Source organism: Stegodyphus dumicola, chromosome 1 (genome assembly GCF_044657685.1).
Source record: "Stegodyphus dumicola isolate Sdum_Otavi_A_Nest chromosome 1, ASM4465768v1".
Lineage (NCBI taxonomy): Eukaryota > Metazoa > Arthropoda > Arachnida > Araneae > Eresidae > Stegodyphus > Stegodyphus dumicola.
In genome coordinates, this window is record NC_140768.1 from 22,346,573 (window position 1) to 22,368,276 (window position 21,704).

The following is a 21,704-nucleotide window of genomic DNA, read 5'->3' on the forward strand; positions in this document are numbered from 1 at the left end:
TTTTAAATGTTTTATTGTCCGCGGCATTTTGTCGATACAAATGCCGAAAATTTTATTTCATTTTTCCGGTGATGGAAATTCACAGTGAATAGAATTTGATAGCTGTACAAATGTGTTTATCCCAACGCATTCTTGAAAATGGGGCTTGAAGTGATTGCGCGAATTCGGAGGACGTGATCCCGTAGAATAATCATTTTTTACGCTTGTGCAAACTGCTTTTTGTGGTCAAACACAGGTCACGTCGGTACTAGCTTGGAGGATACTGCATCAATGTAGTAAGCGTAGTAAGAAATATTATGTCGCATAGCTTGCAAAGGTACACTGCTGGCAATATAAAATGCGACACGAAGAAGGACAAGACATATCAAACCTAAATTTATTTCAGAGATTACACATAGTATCAATTTTAATTTTTGAAATACAGCCTTCTTTCAGGTCAGGAAGATGAGAAGTTCAGTAATGAGTGTTGCCTCTACGTTTATCAGTTTATTGCGGAACCCATTAAAATTCCACACCATGAAGCGAACTAAGTTTGCAATTTTTGGTATTCTTTTCTTGGGCTAGATGCTTGAAAAGCAGGGTAAATCCGGAATCCTGGATATGAGAGACGTAGCTTTTAAATTGATGTAAGATGGTTTTAGTTTCGCTAATCTCTTCAGGATTAAGTCCGCTGGCTTGAGAGTAGGATTTCTTAGTGACTATTCGATCTGCATAAGATTTTGGTTGAACGGGAGCTTTAGGCTTTGATAACTTTTCACATCTGCGAAAGTTCGCTGTGTGGCCAGTCAATTTGCAATTCGCGGACTTCGGAGGAGTATTTTTGTCGATTTTGCATAAGTATGACTATGTGAGTCACCCCATTTAACACATCTTGGTTCATGGTGACAATGTGTCTGAACGTGGTGAAACCCCTGGCAGTTGATTCACTCTGATGGTGCTGTAACCTTTTTGAGTTAAAGCTGTTAACGGCAATCTTTCCTTCCTTTACATACAAGTTATAAGGAACGCTGCAGTCACCTATCATGTGCGCTTGCGCTGAAATCGTAATCATTCGCATATTCCATCGGGGTATACAAATTATGCAAGTTTTATGCTGTTTGGATGCTTCCTTCATAATGTTGCATTTTTGATGGCCAGCAATTTATTTTGATATGCAACTCTACGATAGAAATCCTAAGAACAACATCGGTGCTACCAACTACATACAATCTACGATAAATAACGATGCCCAACACAATTTAGTTAAAGACTTGACCTTCAAATATGCGAGACAAGCAATTTCATATCACATCTAAGTATAGATCTTTGTCATGTTTTTTTTTCTCTGCAGTGATATACATCCCTATATAGCTAATAGAATTTGTATTCATCAAGAATTTGTATCACTGGAAATTACGTAACTAACTAATATGTGTTTCTTCGGGAAACGACATCCAGTCGGAAAATAAATCTGGTGTTGCTTCCTGAAAGAAATAGTCAAATATGTTTATTGTACTGGTTACTCTGTCCGTCCGGTATGTTTATTAACTTTAATTGGATATAAAAGTAATTAAGGAAATAAAATTTTCATATTTTTCGTAAATAAGTCTTGCAATAATAAGCATATTTTTATCATAAATAAACATCACTTCTCTCATATATTTTTTGTTACAATATCTAACAATGGTTCTCATAGCCTTTCTTCTTATTTAACCTCTTTTACTATATTTAATAAGTACATACTTTCGATGAAGCTTGGATATTTTATTATGTTATCGCATTATATCTTAAAAAGGTGTGGGGCCGTTTGTGTTTGCTAACAGTTATTTTCTTGTTGTAACCTTTAAAGTAATGCTGATATTTTAATTATGTGAAAATGCCTTCAATGCCACACATGTAAAATTTATAATTTATACGCATGGTGATCCTTTTTAAAATGATAACAAATGGTGAAAACATGTGTTCGGCATCAGGCTAAAATCACGAATTTATAAAATACTTTTTTCGAGAATAACACGTTTAAGAAGTTTATAGCTATCTACGTTTGAGAAACTGGAGCTATGTCCTTACCATTTTGCATTTGTCTAGTTTTAGAATGTGAAACTAATTTTGATACTTTTTTAAAAAGAAAACACGGATAAAATTTGAATTTTTTTCTGTGATTACTTTTATTTGAGAAACTTGAGTATCGATCACATATTCCACTTCTACGAATACTTAAAATTCAACTCGGGAAAACAGCTAACTAGCAAAACTAATTGCTGTATCAGTTTTCATAAAAGTCAGAATTATATCAACTTATAATACCTGGCTAGACGTATGCTTTCCCACAAAAGACTGTTTTCAAATGTTATTCTGACATATAAACTCTGGCATTTATCGTGATGTTTTGCTGAGTTTTGCAGATTTATGTAATTAATTCATTTGAAGTCAATAAACAATAAAATAACAATATTTTCATACATAAATGAAAGCATATTTTGAAGAGTTTAGAATTAAAGCGAACTAGAAATTAGTTTAGTAAGTTTCGAAAATAATTTAAAACTTTCGATAGATTTGAAATTGCCAGTATTAATTAAAGATTACGGAGAAGTACAAATGACTATATGTGTTGTAGGATTTTGATCACCAAGCTGCATATCTAATATAATTTGTATCACAGTATTTCGTTCAAAATTTAAAGAAAAGGTTTTATGCAAACAACCCAAATTCATGCTACTCCCTTTTAGCCGATTTTTGAGCAAGACGAACCTGAGAAAAAGAAAGCAGAAGTGAAAAAAGTTGTTAAGAAGAAGAAGAAAGTGCCTGGCAAAGCAGCGCCTGGTGAAGATGAGGAAGAGACACCAGAGAAGGAGAAACCTGAAGTCCCCGAAATCACAACCGAAGACCAGGACAAGAAAGGAGCCCGTCCTGCTCCTGTTACCATCGTCAAAGAAGCCACTCCTGAACCTCCGGCTCGCAAGAATTCTCTAGAACCTCCTTCTGGTGCTGGAAGCCGAAGAGGTTCAGCTAGTAACCTATTGAGCTTTACACCTCCTGGGGGTTCCAGAAGAGGGTCTATAACTCTGATTGCGGATGAGGTAAGTTATTCAGATACAGAAACTCCGTACATTTGTTCTGTAGTGTTTAGAACCCTTTTAGCACAGATTTATGCTCAACTGATCTCAGGCCATTTTTTATAGAAATATTCTAGTTAACAAAATTAATAAAAAATGAAGTTTTTTTTTTATTTGGGTTGGTAAAGGCTGAGCAGTTTAGTTAAAGGCTAGTACGCGATTTCATATTAAACCGTATTCTTATGTACCATTATCAATTAAAATTACATTTTTCATAGTTACTGTTAACTTTAATTGTTTGTATAGTTTATTTTTCAATTGGATTATCGAAAGAAATTGCTTCCTGTCTTTAGTTTCACTTAAATGCGTCATATTTGTTTCAAGCTATACTTGAACGCGTAATCTGGAAACGAATTTTAGAAGCTCTTGAAATAACGCAGTACAACATTTATTTTTAGAAATAATTTCAAGCTAATTCAAAATAATTCGTACACTAAAATATGAAAGAAATCTATGAAGAATAGTTTTAGGCTTAATATGCTTAGAAATCCCTTTTGAGGCCCAGAAAGCTGACAGAATTATTATTATTTTATTCACCTTAGGCAGATAGCCCTCGTGTGCTTTGCCATAATTAAATACATCAACTATTATTTTATTCATGTTTATTGATGTTTTGTAAACGAAAGTATTAGTAATAAACTTTTATCGCATAAACATATAAATCACAAAATAAGCAATTTATAATTATCTCTAAGAAAGAATGAATTAATGGAAAAAATTTTCCTTTATTCAAGACCATCTCTAAATTAACTTTCATATTATGAGTATAACCCCAGCCTTCTAAAACTCTTACAATTGATTTAGAATTAGCTCTGATTAATTACTACTGAGAATTAGTGTTACGTCACCCAAAGGAAAACTTTTGCATGAAGTTTGGGAGTCTCAGTCCAGAAGACCAAATCATCAGCTTATACTAACACCGGATTTTTGTTTGGATTTAGTAACACCGGATTTTTGTTTGGATTTCAGTCATAAGATTATTTATGTATATGTTAAACAGAAGAAAACTGGTAACATCTCTCTGTGGCAGTCCAGTCCTAAGATTTTTATGTCTTGAAATACAATCTTCATAATGAACTCTGCAAGTTACTGGCTAAAAAACTTGAAAATAACGAAACATGTTAAACTCCAATAATGGAAAGTTAAATAGAAGAGTATCCTTACAAAGGTAAGTCATAAGCAGATCTGAGGTCAATGAAAACTGCAGAAAGGATATGTTTATTTTATCTAGTACATCCTTTACTGTTTGGCTAAGAAATTTAACATGCTGGCCAGTTGACCTATATTGTGTAAAACCAGCCTATACTTTGGCTATAAATTGAGAATTCTCGACATGCCAATTTAGCCTTTTTAAAATTATCCTGCCCGTAGTTTTATATAAAATATTCATGAGCGAAATTGGTCTGTATCCCTTTATGTCCGTTTCGTGGGGTTTTTTTCGGATAAGGATTAAAATTGATTTACGCCATGCTGAAGTGATGCAGGCAGTATCCCACACAGTATTGAAAAACTTCGGAATAGTATGAGTTGCTTTTGTACCTAAATTCATACGAAATTCAGCATACATTGCATCTTCGAGTTCATACCTAGTGATTAAAGAACTACAAAAGGGAAAGGAATTTTGCTCTTGTGAAGAACAATTTTGAACGAATCTTAACTAATTTTATCTACTTTCTATAGTAATCAGATTTATGTTGTCTGTTGGAGAAATGTTACACAAATGCGTTCGTTGTTAATTCACTTGAAGTAGCAGACATTGCATTCACTAAGAAGAGTATTTTAACCGGTCTAGAATTTTCTTTTTTTATTTTTGCAAGAAATTTTATGTTCTTTTCGCATCCTTATTATTATTATTATTGTACTTTCTGAATTTGTCTTAGAAATAAAGTTATCAAATAATATTCTTTCCTCTTCGAGAACAGTTTTCTTAACCTTTTAACTGTCATGCCCGAGATTATCTCGGGCACAGCACTGGTGTTCGAAAATGTCACGCCCGAGTATTTCTCGGCGTAATTTTTTTTTTTTTTTAATGCATCGTATTGTCATACCCGAATATATATCGGGAGATGTTTATTTCGTTTATGTTATTACATTTGGTTTTTTCCAATAAAAAAATTTGACAATTTGTGTACCCAAATCATCAAAATAACTTGACAGTTAAAGGGTTAAACAATGAACTTGCTTTCGTCTAGCCTGAACATCAATATGGATATTCAGTTAATTCAGCTTTTCTTCTTAAGCCTATTTCGTTTATCTTTCATCATTTTAATTTCATCAGATCAGGAATTTGAAACACTCAGGCTTATATGTAAAAATGAGAACGTAAAATCGGCAATTGCTTGTCGATGCCCTGAACTAGGATCATCCAGTACTTTTCTTTTGATATAAACGTCGAATCACATGGTTTTTAATTTAAAAAACCACGTGATAAAGCATTTGGATCACACAACATTATGTATTAGAGTTAAAAGAATTAATAGATATTTATTATGATATTGTAGAGGTTATTTTAAGTTTCTAACAGCTAATTTTATGTTTAAACATGCTTTACTGTCTATTCTCATTTTACACCTATTATTCCCTACCAGAATGAGTTTATAGAATTGCGTTTTTTGCAGATGAGTTAGAATCATATTTAGATAAATTTCAACTATTTAAAGAAAGTTCAACTTACTTCGAGAGAGAGTGCTCAGGGGTCTTTAGTGGCGCAAACAAGACTTGTTCTTGAATCTATTAGCTCCACCGTATTGTACGTGCCTGTTGATAATTGCCGGCTAGGTTAAATTAAGGGCCAACTATGTTAGGTATTTGTGTCTAGCTTCGGCTAAGTCTATTTAGTTTAGTATTAGATAAGTTTCTTATTTTCTTATCGTGGTTTAAAAGCCACAGTGGTGGTTTTCCTGTAAGCCCGAAAAGGGGCCAACTGTTATTAATTCATTGAGTGAATAAAAGGGGATTTTTAACCCTTCTCGAGACTTTGTGGTAAATACCTGAACTCAGCGATAATGCGCTACTTAGTTCACTAGGTTCTTCGACATTCCAACATAGACAGAGTACTGAGGAACATTATAATGTAATGATATAGTTGTGCTCATCGATTAAACTGAAGCTTCGGGAAAGGTAATAAATAGATACTGCAATATGTGTTTTTCTCAGTCTTATTATAGTTCATATTTTAGTGATCCATGTAGCTTTTCGTAACATTCAACATTCCTTCTGAAAAATTCTGAACAATCATAAATTCGGTAGTGTTTGAATTTTTGAGTTATTTTCAGCTCTCAGTGAATAACTTTTATGAGTATGGAGTGATGTGTGTGTGCAAGAATCTTTAAAAATTTTTCTGTATAAAATTTGATTCGTATAAAATTTATTTTTTTATTTTTTATGATGAATATTTTTCTCCGGTTTTTCTTTTATAGAAAGGATTGCTTACGGACGAGAAGGGCAACGTAAAGAAACTGAGGCCCGGTGAAGTTTTGGAGGTGAGGCAGAAGAGAAAATCCAGTACGGACATGCGTCGCGCGAGGTGGGTCATTCTCAGATTTTAGCCTCTAATTAGAATTTATCTAAATTCTATAAGAAATTTAAATAATATACTTTTATATACAATAAAATGTACGTAAAATATGCAAGTCTACTCGGTACAAGCATTGTGCAATTCGGAAAATTAAATTTCTTAATTTATCTTTCACAAGAAATTCCCAATCCAGTACGTTCAATGCATTTGGAAATAATGTAGATAACTTTACTCACCTGTCAATAATTATATGTTAAAAGTTAGCTACTCTAAAGATACGCAGCTAAATGCGTGAAAATATAATGATACTTGCAACATTAATATTTAATTTTTTAAATTTCAAAATGAAAATTTAAGAACCTCAAAATAATTGGTTCTTGGCATGAGAAAAAATAATTATAAATGAACAGATGAAAAGCAAAAGATGTAAAGTCTTGCTGGCAATGCGTAGGTAATATGAAAAGCTAAATAAAAGTCAGAAACATTTAACCTTTGAAAAATGCAACCAGAATTAAAAAAAATAATCTATTTCTATACCGCATGAATACAGCAGCAGTATGGCTTAATAGTGCTGCTATATTCATGCGATAGAAAACTATTTTGAAGGTAAAAGTTTATTTTGGTGGATAGTTTGAGTATTTTTCCGTGGAAGAAGTTTCTGTATCGTTGATATCGTTGTTTTTGAAACTAGGTCATGAAATACGTTTATTTAAAGTATAATTTCAAATCTCTGATTTTAATCTTACTCTAAGGAAATGCGATTATCAGATCAAGGCAAACATTATATAACAAAATAAACAATTAACTATAAAATATGAAGTAAATGACATAGAGAGTACTGTCTAAGTACATACAAAAAGAGAACCCTCCGCTAAAAAGGTCAAGATATTATTTAAATTTTTATATACGTACATAGAAACATTTAAATATTTAAATAATAAGGAATGTTTTGTTTTTAGTATTTCAGAAATCGAAGAACGAATCGACAAACCGTCAACCCCTCTCCGAAAAATTCCAGAAGATGAGGAATGTGCACCGACTATTGTAGATTATCAGGAAAACGTGACGGCAATTGAAGGTGAGTTATATACGAACAGGATATTACCCTTAGTGTTTATTTAGTAAAAGGATAGTATTCTTTCTACCATATTTTTATCTTGAAAATAAAGTATGCGAACACTGTCATCACAAATGCAGTATTCGAATAGTTTGTTACGCATTTTATTCTCCACAAGTAATTAAAAAGCAAAAATTTTAGCAATCAGAAGATCCGGGTTTCATGTTCCAGGGAGACCATAGTTGATTCCTTTCGTGATTTGGCTCTGAAAACCCCCTGTATGCTAGATTTACAAATGGCACTCGATTAAAATGTGACCGATGATAATTCATCACCACCTACCTACATTTGGAGATTGGGTTTTTTTTCTCTCCTGAACTGGCTTTTGGGTGGGGGAGAATGTTAAGAATTTATACCTTTTCCACTGTTTGCTTTTCTGTTATAATTAATAGTATGTCCGTTTAGCAATCGGAAACTTCAAATCGATAGGACATCGCTGATTTCTAGTGTTTCCTACTACGAAAAGCCTAATATGTTTAAATTAATCGATTAAAGTTTCATTTTGTTTTAAAGAAATAAATATATTAAACATTTCATTACATAATAATTTTCGGTACTTCTCCGTTTTGCCGGCGCAGGGGATAAAGTCGCCGATAATGGTACAACTGATGCCAAACGGAATAGGTGACAGGTGACAGGTGACGGAGGACGGGGACGCCTGGTGTTTAACATAGGTAAACAGGCGTGTGTCCCACGCTCTCCCCTATCTAGGAATAACAACTCCCTGGGGCCCCGTGAGGCTGCGTGAGACATTAATAACGGAATATCCAAACGGAATATCCTGGCTGGTAACCTTTTACGCCTCATTTCAAAATAAGTCACAGCCATTTCTTATCAGATTGATTGGTTCTTTCAATACTGGCGGCCCACTAGCGGCCGAGCGGTAAAGATGCTGAATACTGGTAGTTCGGTCCGAGGTCCGATTCCAGCGAACGAGCTGGCTGCATGGGCGCTTTCGTGGTTTTCCCCATGTGTAACGTGTATACGAGCCAGTTTCCCTTAGAAAGTCCTCCACGAAGGCATTCCTCCCCTTAGGCAGATAGCCCTCGTGTGCTTTGCCATAATTGAATAATCCAATCCAATCCAATCCTTTCAACACTGGAATACAATTTTAACCAGATAGTAAAATTTTATGCTTTAAGGCTATTTGCGGTAATTAAATCAATCAGAATGCAATCACACCGCTCATCCGAAGGCGAAAATATAGAAAAGGCAAAGTCAAGGGTTAAATTCATCAATTCTAATGAGAATAATACACTAGCGAAGTAAAGCACTGCGGTTTTACATAATTTCTGAGTAAGCTATTCGTACGAATTGAAATAATTCTTGCATTTAAACTTGTATTCCAAATTAAAATTTAACTTGAAATTAATACAGATAATTACTGAGAGAATTATATTTTTGTAACGTAGTTTACGTGAGATGAGATCGCTTGGGGTCATGAGATATGAAATGGCGAATGAGCTTGTTGAACCATGAAAGCATAATAAATTCTTAAATTACGCCTTTTTTGCAAATTTATTGTATTTATTTATTGGCTCTATACAGAATTTTAAACGCTATTAAAATGTTTATGCCTTCAAAATAAAAAAATCTTAGAACTAACATTTGTTAACATTTTTTATATGTATACTGTATGTTGTCTCCAATAAAGTCTGCTTGGCGAGATTTGCGCCGACGAAACGGAAAAGTACCTACTTGTCTTTCTATCCTATCAGTTATTTTAAACTTTTGAAGTTAAAGCATTACAGAACACTGTGTAAAATTAAACTCTCCGAATATTAGTTGTTTAAAGACATAAATAAGTACCTTCTAATAAATAAGTATCTCTAAATAAGTACCTTCGAAATCTTAATACTAAATATAAAAGATCATTTGCTGTAGAGAAATGCATAATGACGAGGTGATTCAAGTTAAGTCACTTCAAGTTTACTTCATGATACATAATTTTGATAAAACAAATTCTTATTCTTGGATGAAGGTTTATACCTGAAAGTCATAAATAGGACACCAAGGCTGTTTGTCTCTTAAGTTTCAAAAACCTTATGATATTTTTATCGGCTGTCCTCCGAATATGTTTGTTAAGCAATAATCACTCAAAGAATGAATAAAACTTAATAAGTGCATTCCGTAGTTCGTAGTAAAATTACAGAAGAAAATGCTAAACTTATTGTTTGGTGGAACAATTTCAGAAAAAAAAAAAAAAAAAAAAAACTAATTGTTTACTGCTATTTTTGGAGAAAATCAAAAGTAAGCCTGGAGAAATTCAAAGCAATGAATATATAAGGGCTGGTAAAAAAGAGAGAAACAAGAATTATAATAAAAATATCTGTTCATTAAAAAAAATTTTTATATACATGCGCTTGAATTTTCTTTTGAAAAGAACGCAGTTAAATGAATTTGCGACAGTAATTTATTTAAAATATTATTACTACTCTATATTAAGGGCCCACCAGCGATCGAGTGGTAAAGTCGCTGAACACTGGTAGTTCGATCCGAAGCCCGAATCCATAAAGACCTCCACGAGGGCATGCCTTCTCTTAGGCAGATAGCCCTTGTATGCTTTGCCGTAACCAAATAGGCAGAACTACTCTATACTGTGTTGGCGTAGCGTTTTGTAAACTTAAATTTAAAATTATTTAGTGAAAGTTAATAATGTTACATAATTTAATGCCTTAGCATTATGCTATTAAATAAAATTTGGAGCTCCTGAAACTGAAATAATTTTTTATTTTGATTACCAAATTTGACTTCTGAATCATTCAAAGCATCCTCGAAACTAACCCGTACATTGCTTTTATTATTCTTTTAAAATAATAAAAGCATATTTTGCTTTTTAAAGTACAGTCTTTATTCATACTGAAAATGTCCGTAGGCTGGCACTCTTTCTATTTTTCTTATTCCTTTTTTTTACCTTCTTGCAGCATTAACCGTCCATTAAATTACCAGTTTCGAGAACTATTATCATTTCTCGGATACAGGATCTTTAACGTACCTTTCAAATTAAGGAAATGCTTCATTTCTGACCAGTTATCAAAAATAAAATCATTAAATTCAATGTAATTTTTTAATTAAATGGATTGTAATTAGTGTAGGATTTACGTATAAGGTACACAAGCTATAGCTTAGGGAATCCCCAAAAATCAATATATAATATAAATATCGTATTAAAATATAGTATAACAGACTTATAAAGGGCTTATCTCAAATAGCTTAGGGTCTTATCAAGTCTAAATCCGGCTCTGAATGTACTAATATACTTTTTTAATAAAGTTTATTTTTTAAATCTTTCAGATTACAGCATTGCATTGCTTAATAGTAACTACTTAAAAACAATATGCATCTTAATAACACTGTGTTTATGAATATTGTTTATGTAAGTACATAATGTATTAAATTTATAATTTCTTGAAGATTTATGTTTTTAATGCTATTTAGATTGTACTTTGGTAACAAAATACGTTTGATCATATAAACACTGCATGCATTAATTTTGTTGCACAAGCAGTCAGTTAATTCAATGGTTTAATAAATATTTCCTTACATTTTAATTTGATTAAAGTCAAAGATTGCGGAAAAATATTTTAACTTGCAAAGAATAATTCAAAAAACGATTTTTTTAATTTTAAACTAAAATCTTGAAAAATGATGCATAATTTGGTACTACTGTTTCTAAAAATTTTAATTTTCAGCCTTTTTAATCATCATGATTTTTATGAACTCACAAAACTGTATTATTAAAACAGGTGCTACTGCATACCTGTGCGTACAAGTAGAAGGCAACCCCGAACCCGAGTTCCGATTTTACAAGGGAGAGTCGGAGATCTTCGAAGGCGGTCGATACAAAGTTGTTACGGACGGGGAAACAAATACCGTCTATTTCTGCATCCGTAAAGCAAAATCTGCCGATGAAGGCCGATACAAGATAGTCGCCTACAATAAATTAGGAGAAGACAGCATTAGCATGACATTATTCGTCTCAGGTATGTACGGAATTCACTTGCTTAAAATTTTAGAAATCCCTTGAAAGACTTCCTAATTAATCGTGCCTTTTGAAACTGTTGAAATTATGTTTAAATTTAAATCAGAAGTTGTACTATTACTATGTATTATTTGAATAACTTTTTGAAACTGTTGAAATTATGTTTAAATTTAAATCAGAAGTTGTACTATTACTATGTATTATTTGAATAACTTAATTCTCAAATGCACGTAGTTCATACTCATATTTAGTCATGCAAATCAAATCAAATCAAAACACAAATTTTAGCTTACTGCATAGTGTAACCAATTAGCTGCATACTGTTTACGTATATAGTTTCGAAAGTTTCAGTGTCGTGGCATCACTGACGGTGTAACGGTTATTACTGTGAGTTGATGTGTAGGGTGTGAACAACATTCGTGTTTGCGAATTTTTGATTTTGTGTTTGTTGTTATTTTGATGTATTCGAAGTTTAAAATTGTTTGAACAAGTTTATAAGGTATGTATTATTACATAAAATTGTTATTACACATTTGCCTATCATACTTTTTTTGTAAAAGTTAATAATATTTTTTCAAAAAATTGGAATAAAAACATAGTTTAGATTTTTTAAAAAATTATTTTTTCTATTTTATTTAATACCAATTCTAATGTATTTTTGGCTTTAAAAATAAAAATAAAAATCCATGCATTTAAGGGTTAAAAATAACGTGAAATTAAATAAAAATAAATAATTCATTACATGGCTAAATATAAAATTTTATGTTTTGCCCTTTTTTCATCAAGTAATATTGCGGTGCATTTCTTTCAGATGAAAGTGGTATGGATTTCAGATCAATGCTAAAACGTCGGTATGTTGTTGATTTTTTTTTTAATTTAAAAGAAATAATTTCTAGATATTTTATTACTGCTTGTGTTATTTAGAGATTATACAATGCTGCATTTGTTATTTTATTATTAGACAATATGCAAAATGGGGCCGTGGAGATCAAGACCCAGACTGGGGCGGTTTAAAACCAGCGGAACAAGAAAGGAGACCATCTATTGGTGACCTCAAAGTAAGAAAATGTTAAAATTCGTTGAAAAACTCAAAACTTTCTACTGCTAAATGAGTCTTCCTAATACAGTTTAAATGATCATTTTCGGGTACAATCATAATATGTTTCTCCTCGGAAGCTATCTCAAAATTTTAACAATTAATTTATCAGAAAAAAAAAATTAAGCAAATTTTTTATGGTATGGATTTTGTTTTACAATTTTTAATAAGACAATTGATATCCTGTTTGGAGGGTTTGCACATTTAACATCATGCAGAGATTAAAATGATTATTTCCGCTACAGTGTATATAGCGCTACATTCTCACAGTTTACACTTGAGCAGCATAAGAAATTGTTGCATAATTATGTTTTATTTATTGAAATGCGAAAAAGCTTTTAATTTAATGTGCCGCTTTATTTAGTTTCACCTAGAAATGTTACCCTTACGATAACTTTAGTGTGTTATTAATTGGGATTATGCATTGATAAACATTTCTTAAAGCGACTATTATTTCTTTTAATTTTCTACAACATTTTAACTAATACTAATTCAAACAACAAAAATCAGCGTTATATTTTCAAAATTTTCACAGGACTAGTTTCGATGGTTTTACCGAACCACCTTCCTCAGCTGCAAAACCGCAAATGAACAAGATAGGAAATAATGATTAAATAAGATAAGAAAGCCTGGACAAGAATAAGCAAGTGGCGCCATCTGTTGGTGAAACCAGAACTAAAACATAATTTCTTTAAAGGCCGAAGACAAAGATGGATTGGAATTAGAATCGTTAACTAGAACAGAAAGATTTTTTTGAATGTGGAATGCCTCTAGAAAATCCAGTTCTCCAATGGAAGATGTTTTTTGAATAATTTTGTTGTTTGACTTCGGAATTAGAATTTATTCGGCGTGTTATTGTGTCTTAATTTTAACTAATCTTATGCAACTTTTAACGTTGTATATAACCATGATACAAACGCATCATAAATTGCACGTAAACACTTACTTATACAGTTTATTTTGTATTAGAATGCCTCCAGTGGGAGGATATGAAAGATGTGTTTCAGGCAAGTGAATAGGCACAGCGAAATTAACTAAGTTTCGACTGACTCAGGGGTTAAGAGTTGTATGTCCGCAGAGTTACATTGCTTCAGTTGCATTTGAGAAGCAAATCCTGGAATGATTATACATGAATCATCAAACAGTAGTTGAAGAGTATTTTCCATAATACGGAACACTCATCTGTATCACCTGTTATAAAATGTGACGTTCTTGACTGGATATAAGCTGCAGTAAGTTAGCTGCATGTAAGTCAACTGCATTGTAGTAATGGAAGAAATACCGTACTGACTGACGTCAGATAAAGCTTTGTCTCGAAGTTTTTATATCCAATTTGCAGAGCATTTCTGTCATGCTTACATCCAGCGCTGTTAACTTTGAAATTTGCACAGAGACTTTAGAAATACCCTACATTACATGATCAAATTTTCTTGTCCTCCCAATAATTACCTATTTAAATTTATTATTAAGAATGCATCTATGCATTGTAATTATCCCTTTTAAATATTTAGAATTCTAAGTATCCATTGTCTATAGAAGGAGGTTAAATTCTAAAATACAGTCAAAAGTCGTTAATTCGGACACCCATAATCCGGAATAATCTATAATCCGGACCTCAAAGCTAAAAACTTTCTGCGCATGCGCCGCGTCGGCACATGCGCACAGGCGTTTTACGCGTGCGCGTAAGACCTTGACTACTGCGCATATGCGTGTGCGCAAGTGCAGAATACGTTTTCGCCTGCGCGTTTAATGTATAACGGACGGTGTAAGCTAAAATTATCTAATTATCTATTTCAGTTAATGTTAATGATTGCGCTGTTCCTTAATCTTTGAATTGGATCCCGCTTATTATTTTTTGCAGACTGTAAGAGCAATTTTATAAAAGTAAACTTGAACTTTCCATTATGTCAAATAGAATTTCCGATGCTGGAACTTCCAAAGGATCTACAAAACGAAAGTATGTTTCGATGTCCAACAAACAAAAAGTGGAATTGCTGCAAAAAATGTGACAGAGAATGTGACAGAGATATGAAGAATGTGACAGAGAGGTTAGTGAAAACGAAAAAATTTCGATTGACAAGTTAGTCGGTATTCTCGGCACAGCAATTAACGGGACTTGAACAGCGGAACTTTGTAACTGAACAAGAAATTATGTCTTTTTATTTCTATAAAAAGACATAATTTCTTGTATATTTCTTAAAGAGGAAGTATTATCACATAAAATGAAGCAACTTAAACAACTTACATTGAGAGAAATGTTTAATAAAGTAAACAAATAAATATTAAGGTTTTTTTTTTTTTTTTTTTTTGTAAATTTTGATACCCTTTAGATCATAATTGTTCTTTAAAAAGACATAATTCTATCTTTTTATAAAAAGACATAATTTCTTGTATATTTCTTAAAGAGGAAGTATTATCACATAAAATGAAGCAACTTAAACAACTTACATTGAGAGAAATGTTTAATAAAGTAAACAAATAAATATTAAGCTTTTTTTTTTTTTTTTTTTTTTTTTTTTTTTTTTTTTTTTTGTGTGTGTGTGTAAATTTTGATACCCTTTAGATCATAATTGTTCTTTATTTCATAAATTACAGTTTCATATTTTTAATTTTATAATTTCTGCATGCCATCTTACCAGATTTAAACTGATGATCTGTAATCCGGAAAAATGGATAATCCAGAATCGCCGAAGTCCCGACGAGTCTGGATTAACGACTTTTGACTGTACTTCAAAAAAAAAATAGCTCAAAAAATTACAGAAAAATTCGAGAAGAATTAAGTGTTTTATTTTTTTAATGTATCACATTATCTTTATTTAATGCAGTCAAAGTCTTTAATCCGGACGTCCATAATCTGGAATGATCTATAATCCATACCTCAAAGCTATAAACTTACAAATTCCGGATTAGGGGTTTTTCTGGATTATAGGTCATAAATTTAAATCTGGTAGGATGGCATGCAGAAATTATAAAATTAAAAATATGAAACCGTAATTTATGAAACAAAGAGCGATTATGATGTAAAGGATATCAATTTACAAAAAAAAAAAGCTTAATATTTATTTGTTTACTTTATTAAACATTTCTTCCAATGTAAGTTGTTTAAGTTGCTTCATTTTGTGTGCTAATATTTTCTCTTTAATTCTATTAACAGACATAATTTCTTGTTCAGTTACAAAGTTCCGCTGTTCAAGTCCTTTAATTGCTGTGCTGAGAATACCGACTAACTTGTCAATCGAAAATTTTTCGTTTTCACTAACCTCTCTGTCACTTTCTTCGTGCCTTTATCCATTTTTTGCAGCAATTCCACTTTTTGTTTGATGGACATTGAAACATACTTTCGCTTTGTAGATCCTTTGGCAGCTCCAGCATTGGAAATTCTATTTGACATAATCGAAAGTTCAAGCTTACTTTTTTAAAATTGCTCTAACAGTCTGCAAAAAATAATAAACCGGATCTAATCCAAAGATTAAGGAACAACGCAATCTGCAACATTAACTGAAATAGATAATTAGATCATTTTAGCTTAGCTTTTACCGTCCGTTATACATTGAATGCGCATGCGTAAATGTATTGTGCGTTTATGCATGTGCAGAAAGTTTGTAGCTTTGAGGTCTGCATTATGGACATCCGGATTAAAGACTTTGTACCGTATTGAAATTACTCCTTTTTCCTGTGAATATTTAATTTTCTATGATTAATAATTTGCTTCCATTTAACAGATTAAAGATGGCTTTCTGTACTTTATATACTTGTTCGGTTAACATGTCACTAATTTATGTGGTGTCCATGTCGATAAGTAATCCTCTTTTTTTTTTTTTTTTTTTTTTTTGTAAATTTTGATACCCTTTAGATCATAATTGTTCTTTATTTCATAAATTACGTTTTCATATTTTTAATTTTACAATTTCTGCATGCCATCTTACGAGATTTAAACTGATGATCTATAATCCGGAAAAATCGATAATCCGGAATCGCCGAAGTCCCGACGAGTCCGGATTAACGACTTTTGACTGTATATGTTTTATGTATGATATATTAAAATACTGTTTAAGAAAATCTTTAATGACGTCAAGCCTTAATATGTGCTAAACTTTTTTCCGTTTTTCTATAAGAGAATCTTCTATAAATGCATCTTACTCAAGTCAGACAATACTGCGGTGCGTTGGCAAAATTTGCGAACCTAACTTAACAATTGTCCACTTCTTAATCACAATATCTGTTTTTTTTCCAGAAAGCGGATTTCTTCGTGAAAAATTTGGAAAACCAGCACGTGAAAGAGGGTCGCGATAAGAAAGTCCGATTCGAAGCCGTGTTCTCTCGCAGTAACGTGAAAGCAAAATGGTTCAAGAACAAGCAAGAGATTTACATGGGCAAGCGCTACCACATCAGTTCTCAAGGCGACCTGCATGTTTTGGAAATCAACCTCCCAAATATGGACGACGAAGCCCGATACTCTTGCCAATGCAACGAAGCGAGCTCTTCAGCTTATTTAGAAGTGGATGGTAAGTTTGTAAAGCTCAAACAAAACAAATAAATAAAATAAAAAGACGTAAAATAAAAGAAAATATTCCAGCATACAAATTACTAATTCTTTGCCGATAATTCTAAGCAAGAAGACTTTCACATTCGTATTAATTTTTCAAGATTCCGAGGATGTCTTAACCTTATATCCGTGTATCTTGCTGTATACCGTCAAGGTACTTTATTTCCTATATCAGAATGCAAGCGCCAAAGTAAAAAGCTGTTCTAAGATTTTTAAACTAAACCTGGAAAGATCTCAACTTTCTTAACAATTAAAACATGTTAATCAAACAAATTTCTTTCCTTACTTTACCAATCTACACATTCCTGAACGGCCCCTTTCCTCCACTTGTGTTTTTGCTAATACAGTAAGACCCCGCTTAACGCGGGGGATACGTTCCATCAAAATAGAGCGTAATGCGAAACAGCGCTAAACGAGGCTATCTTTACATGTAAATGTTGGCTTTAGGGGAAGATGGCTAGGAAATTGGTTAGGTATTAAATTTAAAAAGTATGTTTTTTTAATAAAAATAAAACCAAACATTTATTTCTTAAAGCCCAAATTAATACCACATTATTATTTCTTGCAAAAATAAAAACATATAAATAACAAAACGAATATTCTTAAAAAAAAAAAAAAAAACAAATAAAATTCTCAGTCAGTCATATTTAGTTAGCCTTCCGCGTTTTCAGTGTTCTGCCTTTTTGTGACAAAAGCATCTAATGTTGTTTGCCTTTTTCATTTGCGTTGTTCTCTTAAAAGTTCTTCATAAACGGATAGAGCATCTCTACCACCACGCCTTACTTTTGAGCTCCTGTCAAAATTCGGATCATTTTCAATGAATTGATCCATTATTTCAGTTATGGTAGACAAACTCCTTTTTACAAACGCCATCGAAAGTTCTTTTTGCTCTTCTTCTGAATCACTGCTGTCAATATTTTTGTTTTCTTCTTGTTCAGTTAATTCCTTGAGCTCATCATTAGAAAGACTAGCCGCTGCTTCTTGAATTATTTCTTCGACATCTTCCACATTTACCCCTTCAAAATATGTCTGTACAATACCGCATCAAACAAGAAATTCAAGTACACTCTTTCGGATATGTATTTGAAACCTATCGCTGCATAATATTTCGGGGAATCCCCGTATGCTGCGAGCGATTTCGTGGAATCCCCGGGTTGAAATAAAAGAGCGCTAAACCGAAACAGCGCTAAACGAAACAGCGTTAAGCGTTACTGTATATTTATTGCATGAAGGTAAAAAGCAGAGAGTTTCTATAGTTTGCTTATGTGTATGCTTAAGCATTTTGATATAATTTATTTAATTATATATTTAGATAATTACATATTTAATTATGCTTTTCCTATTCATTATTAAAATTTTAGGATTTTCAGTGAGCTAAGTTATTATTAAATGGGGATTACACATATTTTACATGAATCCTAAGCAAGTAACTGATCTATCTTCCATCATGTTGTTATTATTATCGTATTCAATTTGTAAATTGATTTTTTTAAGTATTTTTTTATATTATTTAATTTTGCAACGCATTTATAATTCTGAATTTTTAAAAGTTCGCTTTCATTTTGATTTGTAATATTGTATCCTGAAAATGAAAATAAAAAAGAACTATTATACATGTCACCGGCAAAGTTTAAAATTCGACATTCTGTAGAATACCTAAGAATTGTATATAATACTTAAAACTAGCCAGCAATGTATGAAATGATTCATTTTTCACACATTTCATAGGCATTCTACAGAATGCCAAATAAGAAACCGGCAAAGTATGAAATGCATCGCCGATTCGTATATAAATACAAAGGAGCAGCTAGAAAAAGTAGTAGAAAGTATCTAAACGATGGAAAAAGGTGAAACTAATCAGATTATGTAAGGAAACCTGTTTTAAAAAACATGGATAAGATTGTAGTCGATAATAGATTAAACCAACATAATGAAGAGATGCTTATCGAAGAGATTTTCCTTTCTGGTACCTATTTTTGTGTGCTTGATGAAAGGAAAAAGTGACGCACTTGCATGCAAAAAGTGTCGTAAAAAATAATACCTTCTATGGCCATGCTAGTTAAGATGATGAAATGGATATTTTGTGCACATTTCATTTCAAGTAGATACTAGTAGTAGTAGTTTATACTGTTAATAGCGTTTCAAAACTGAAAATGCTATTGAAGTCAAAATAAATTCTAAAATCAATCTGGATTTTAATCTGGACACTTTTGGATTTTAATCTGGATCAATCTGGACACTTTTTGCATGCAAGTACTTAGCCAAAAAAATTTTTAATGAATTCGGAAAAAAAAATTCTCACTGCTTCTTTGTGAACTACTCTGCGCGAATCTCTTCCTGACGTCGGCAAGGGACAAGGTGATTCGCGCAATATATTAGGTGTTGTAAATGAGTGTGACAGGGGATGGTTTCTACCGACTTGGAACTTCTGATGGAATTTTAAAACAAATATATGCGATATCACAATTCACGAACTTGCTTAGAATCGAAGATATTTCTGATCGCGGAATTCCTCTCCGGTCATTTGCAGTTGCCCATTCCAGTGGAAGCGGCGAAAGATTTGTCAAATGTATGTGTAAAGCCAAGTGTCAAAATATGAAATGCGTTAAAAAGGCAATGAAATCTAATTCAAAATGTCATTCAGTCGCAACAAGTAGGGTAATTTTAATTTCTTTTTTTTTTTTTATATGAAAATTTTGTTTCTCTTAATAGGAAAGGCATAAATTTTGTTTTGTATAACTTATCAGTTTTCTTTACGAATTTTGAATACATTTTTTAATGACATTCTCATTATCTTTTCAGAATAGCATTTGTATTTTTGACGGAATGCATGCCATTTATATAATAGCCTTATCAGGATATTTTTCATTACTTTCATAAACAGCACTGGTCATTCTATAGATTGCGTCATACAATGCCTAGGAAAAGTATGTAATAATTCTCATACTTCACAATTTGCCTAAAAACGACTGGCATTATATACAATACCGGCGTTTCAAAATTTGCCGGTAACATATATAATAAACAAGGCGATACTTGCACATGTTTGTCAAATGCAGAGACCACAAAATTTGACACTGAAAAACAAAGTAAAACAAGTCAGATGCATTAGTGCACGCTTAATTAACTATTCTTGAAACTGCTGCATATTATTTCATTCGTATGCACTTCATTCATAAAATTTTATCAAAGCTTGTTTTTTAAACTAACTATATTTTAAATTTTTTAAGTGATAAACTAAATTATCTATTTTTTACACTCACATAGCCCCTGATCCAGTGTATAAGATTATCAAAAAATTACCTGGCAAGGTTGAGCAGTATACGACCAAAGAAGCTGTTCTGGAATGTACATGCAATTCTTCTAAAGCACCTGTCAAATGGTATAAAGGAGATCAGCAAATTCAGGTATGTCATAATCAAATTTTTCGAGATGAAGCTAGGTAATTTGTCATATGAACAGAACACCAATTAATCAAAGTTTTATATTAACGTGTGTGAACGTTTAAAGTGTAATGCTGTGTTTTCTAATAGAGGAATTATTCCATGAACATTGTACGCAGCACACAGCAAATCCGCACCTGATTTCTTTTATGGCTTAAATGCCGTCGAATCAGCACTTTTGTGTGTCAGGGACTTCGCTTTCAGATGTTTTAATGCTGAGTTAGTTTCAAAATGCTGCGTCAAGAAGAGAGAGAGTCGTATTATAAAGATAAAACTCTGTAGGATGATTTAAAAAGTCCAAAACGAGAGAACTTATTGTAAATTATTGATTTTTTATTATATCATTTTCCGACACTAGTAGGAAACAAGACATTCATTTTTTAAATTTATCTGCAATAATATACGTTTATATTCCTAAAACTGTAATATAATATATATATTTTGTATAAAAATGATGGACCACAAAATAAACATGAACATGACTAGTAGATAGAACTTTTCGTAGTAAATTTAATTAAATTCAGGTACAAGTCCAAAATTTGATACTTTAGCATTTAAAGTGGAAAATATTTTATACTTGTTAAGTTTTATTCACAACACTGCGGTTTCCATTTTATACGTATTCAGTTATTTGGGATAACAGCGGCCCACATTATCTTGCTTAATGGACGAGCTACTTTATTTGTGTTTATAGATATATTTATGAATATTGATTTCTAAACGAAAGATTTTATTTGCAGTCCAGCGACAGATACGTATTGGATGGTGATACTTTCGGCCATAAGACGTTGAAAATCCAGAACTGCCGATTAGAAGATTCAGGAGAATACACATGCAAAATCAATGACGAAGAGAAAACGACAACAAAACTTATTATAACAGGTATTTCATACTTTTAAAATATCGTA

The 21,704-nt window shown here is 32.1% G+C and overlaps 1 protein-coding gene and 1 long non-coding RNA gene across 3 annotated transcripts in view; one reads left to right on the forward strand and one right to left on the reverse strand.

Annotated features, from left to right (window-relative positions):
- LOC118188284 (twitchin-like) overlaps positions 1-21,704 on the forward strand; it is a 384,165-nt gene that overhangs the window by 120,827 nt on the left and 241,634 nt on the right. For both annotated transcript variants that reach the window (XM_085813574.1, XM_085813575.1), the window contains 9 exons: positions 2,709-3,059; positions 6,515-6,621; positions 7,572-7,690; positions 11,476-11,712; positions 12,523-12,562; positions 12,673-12,769; positions 17,042-17,312; positions 20,621-20,760; positions 21,537-21,678. In XM_085813574.1, coding sequence (XP_085669700.1) covers positions 2,709-3,059; positions 6,515-6,621; positions 7,572-7,690; positions 11,476-11,712; positions 12,523-12,562; positions 12,673-12,769; positions 17,042-17,312; positions 20,621-20,760; positions 21,537-21,678 — 1,504 coding nt within the window. The remainder of the gene's footprint in view (positions 1-2,708; positions 3,060-6,514; positions 6,622-7,571; positions 7,691-11,475; positions 11,713-12,522; positions 12,563-12,672; positions 12,770-17,041; positions 17,313-20,620; positions 20,761-21,536; positions 21,679-21,704) is intronic.
- LOC146999057 (uncharacterized) overlaps positions 1-21,704 on the reverse strand; it is a 114,228-nt gene that overhangs the window by 65,743 nt on the left and 26,781 nt on the right. The gene's annotated exons all lie outside the window — the stretch shown is intronic.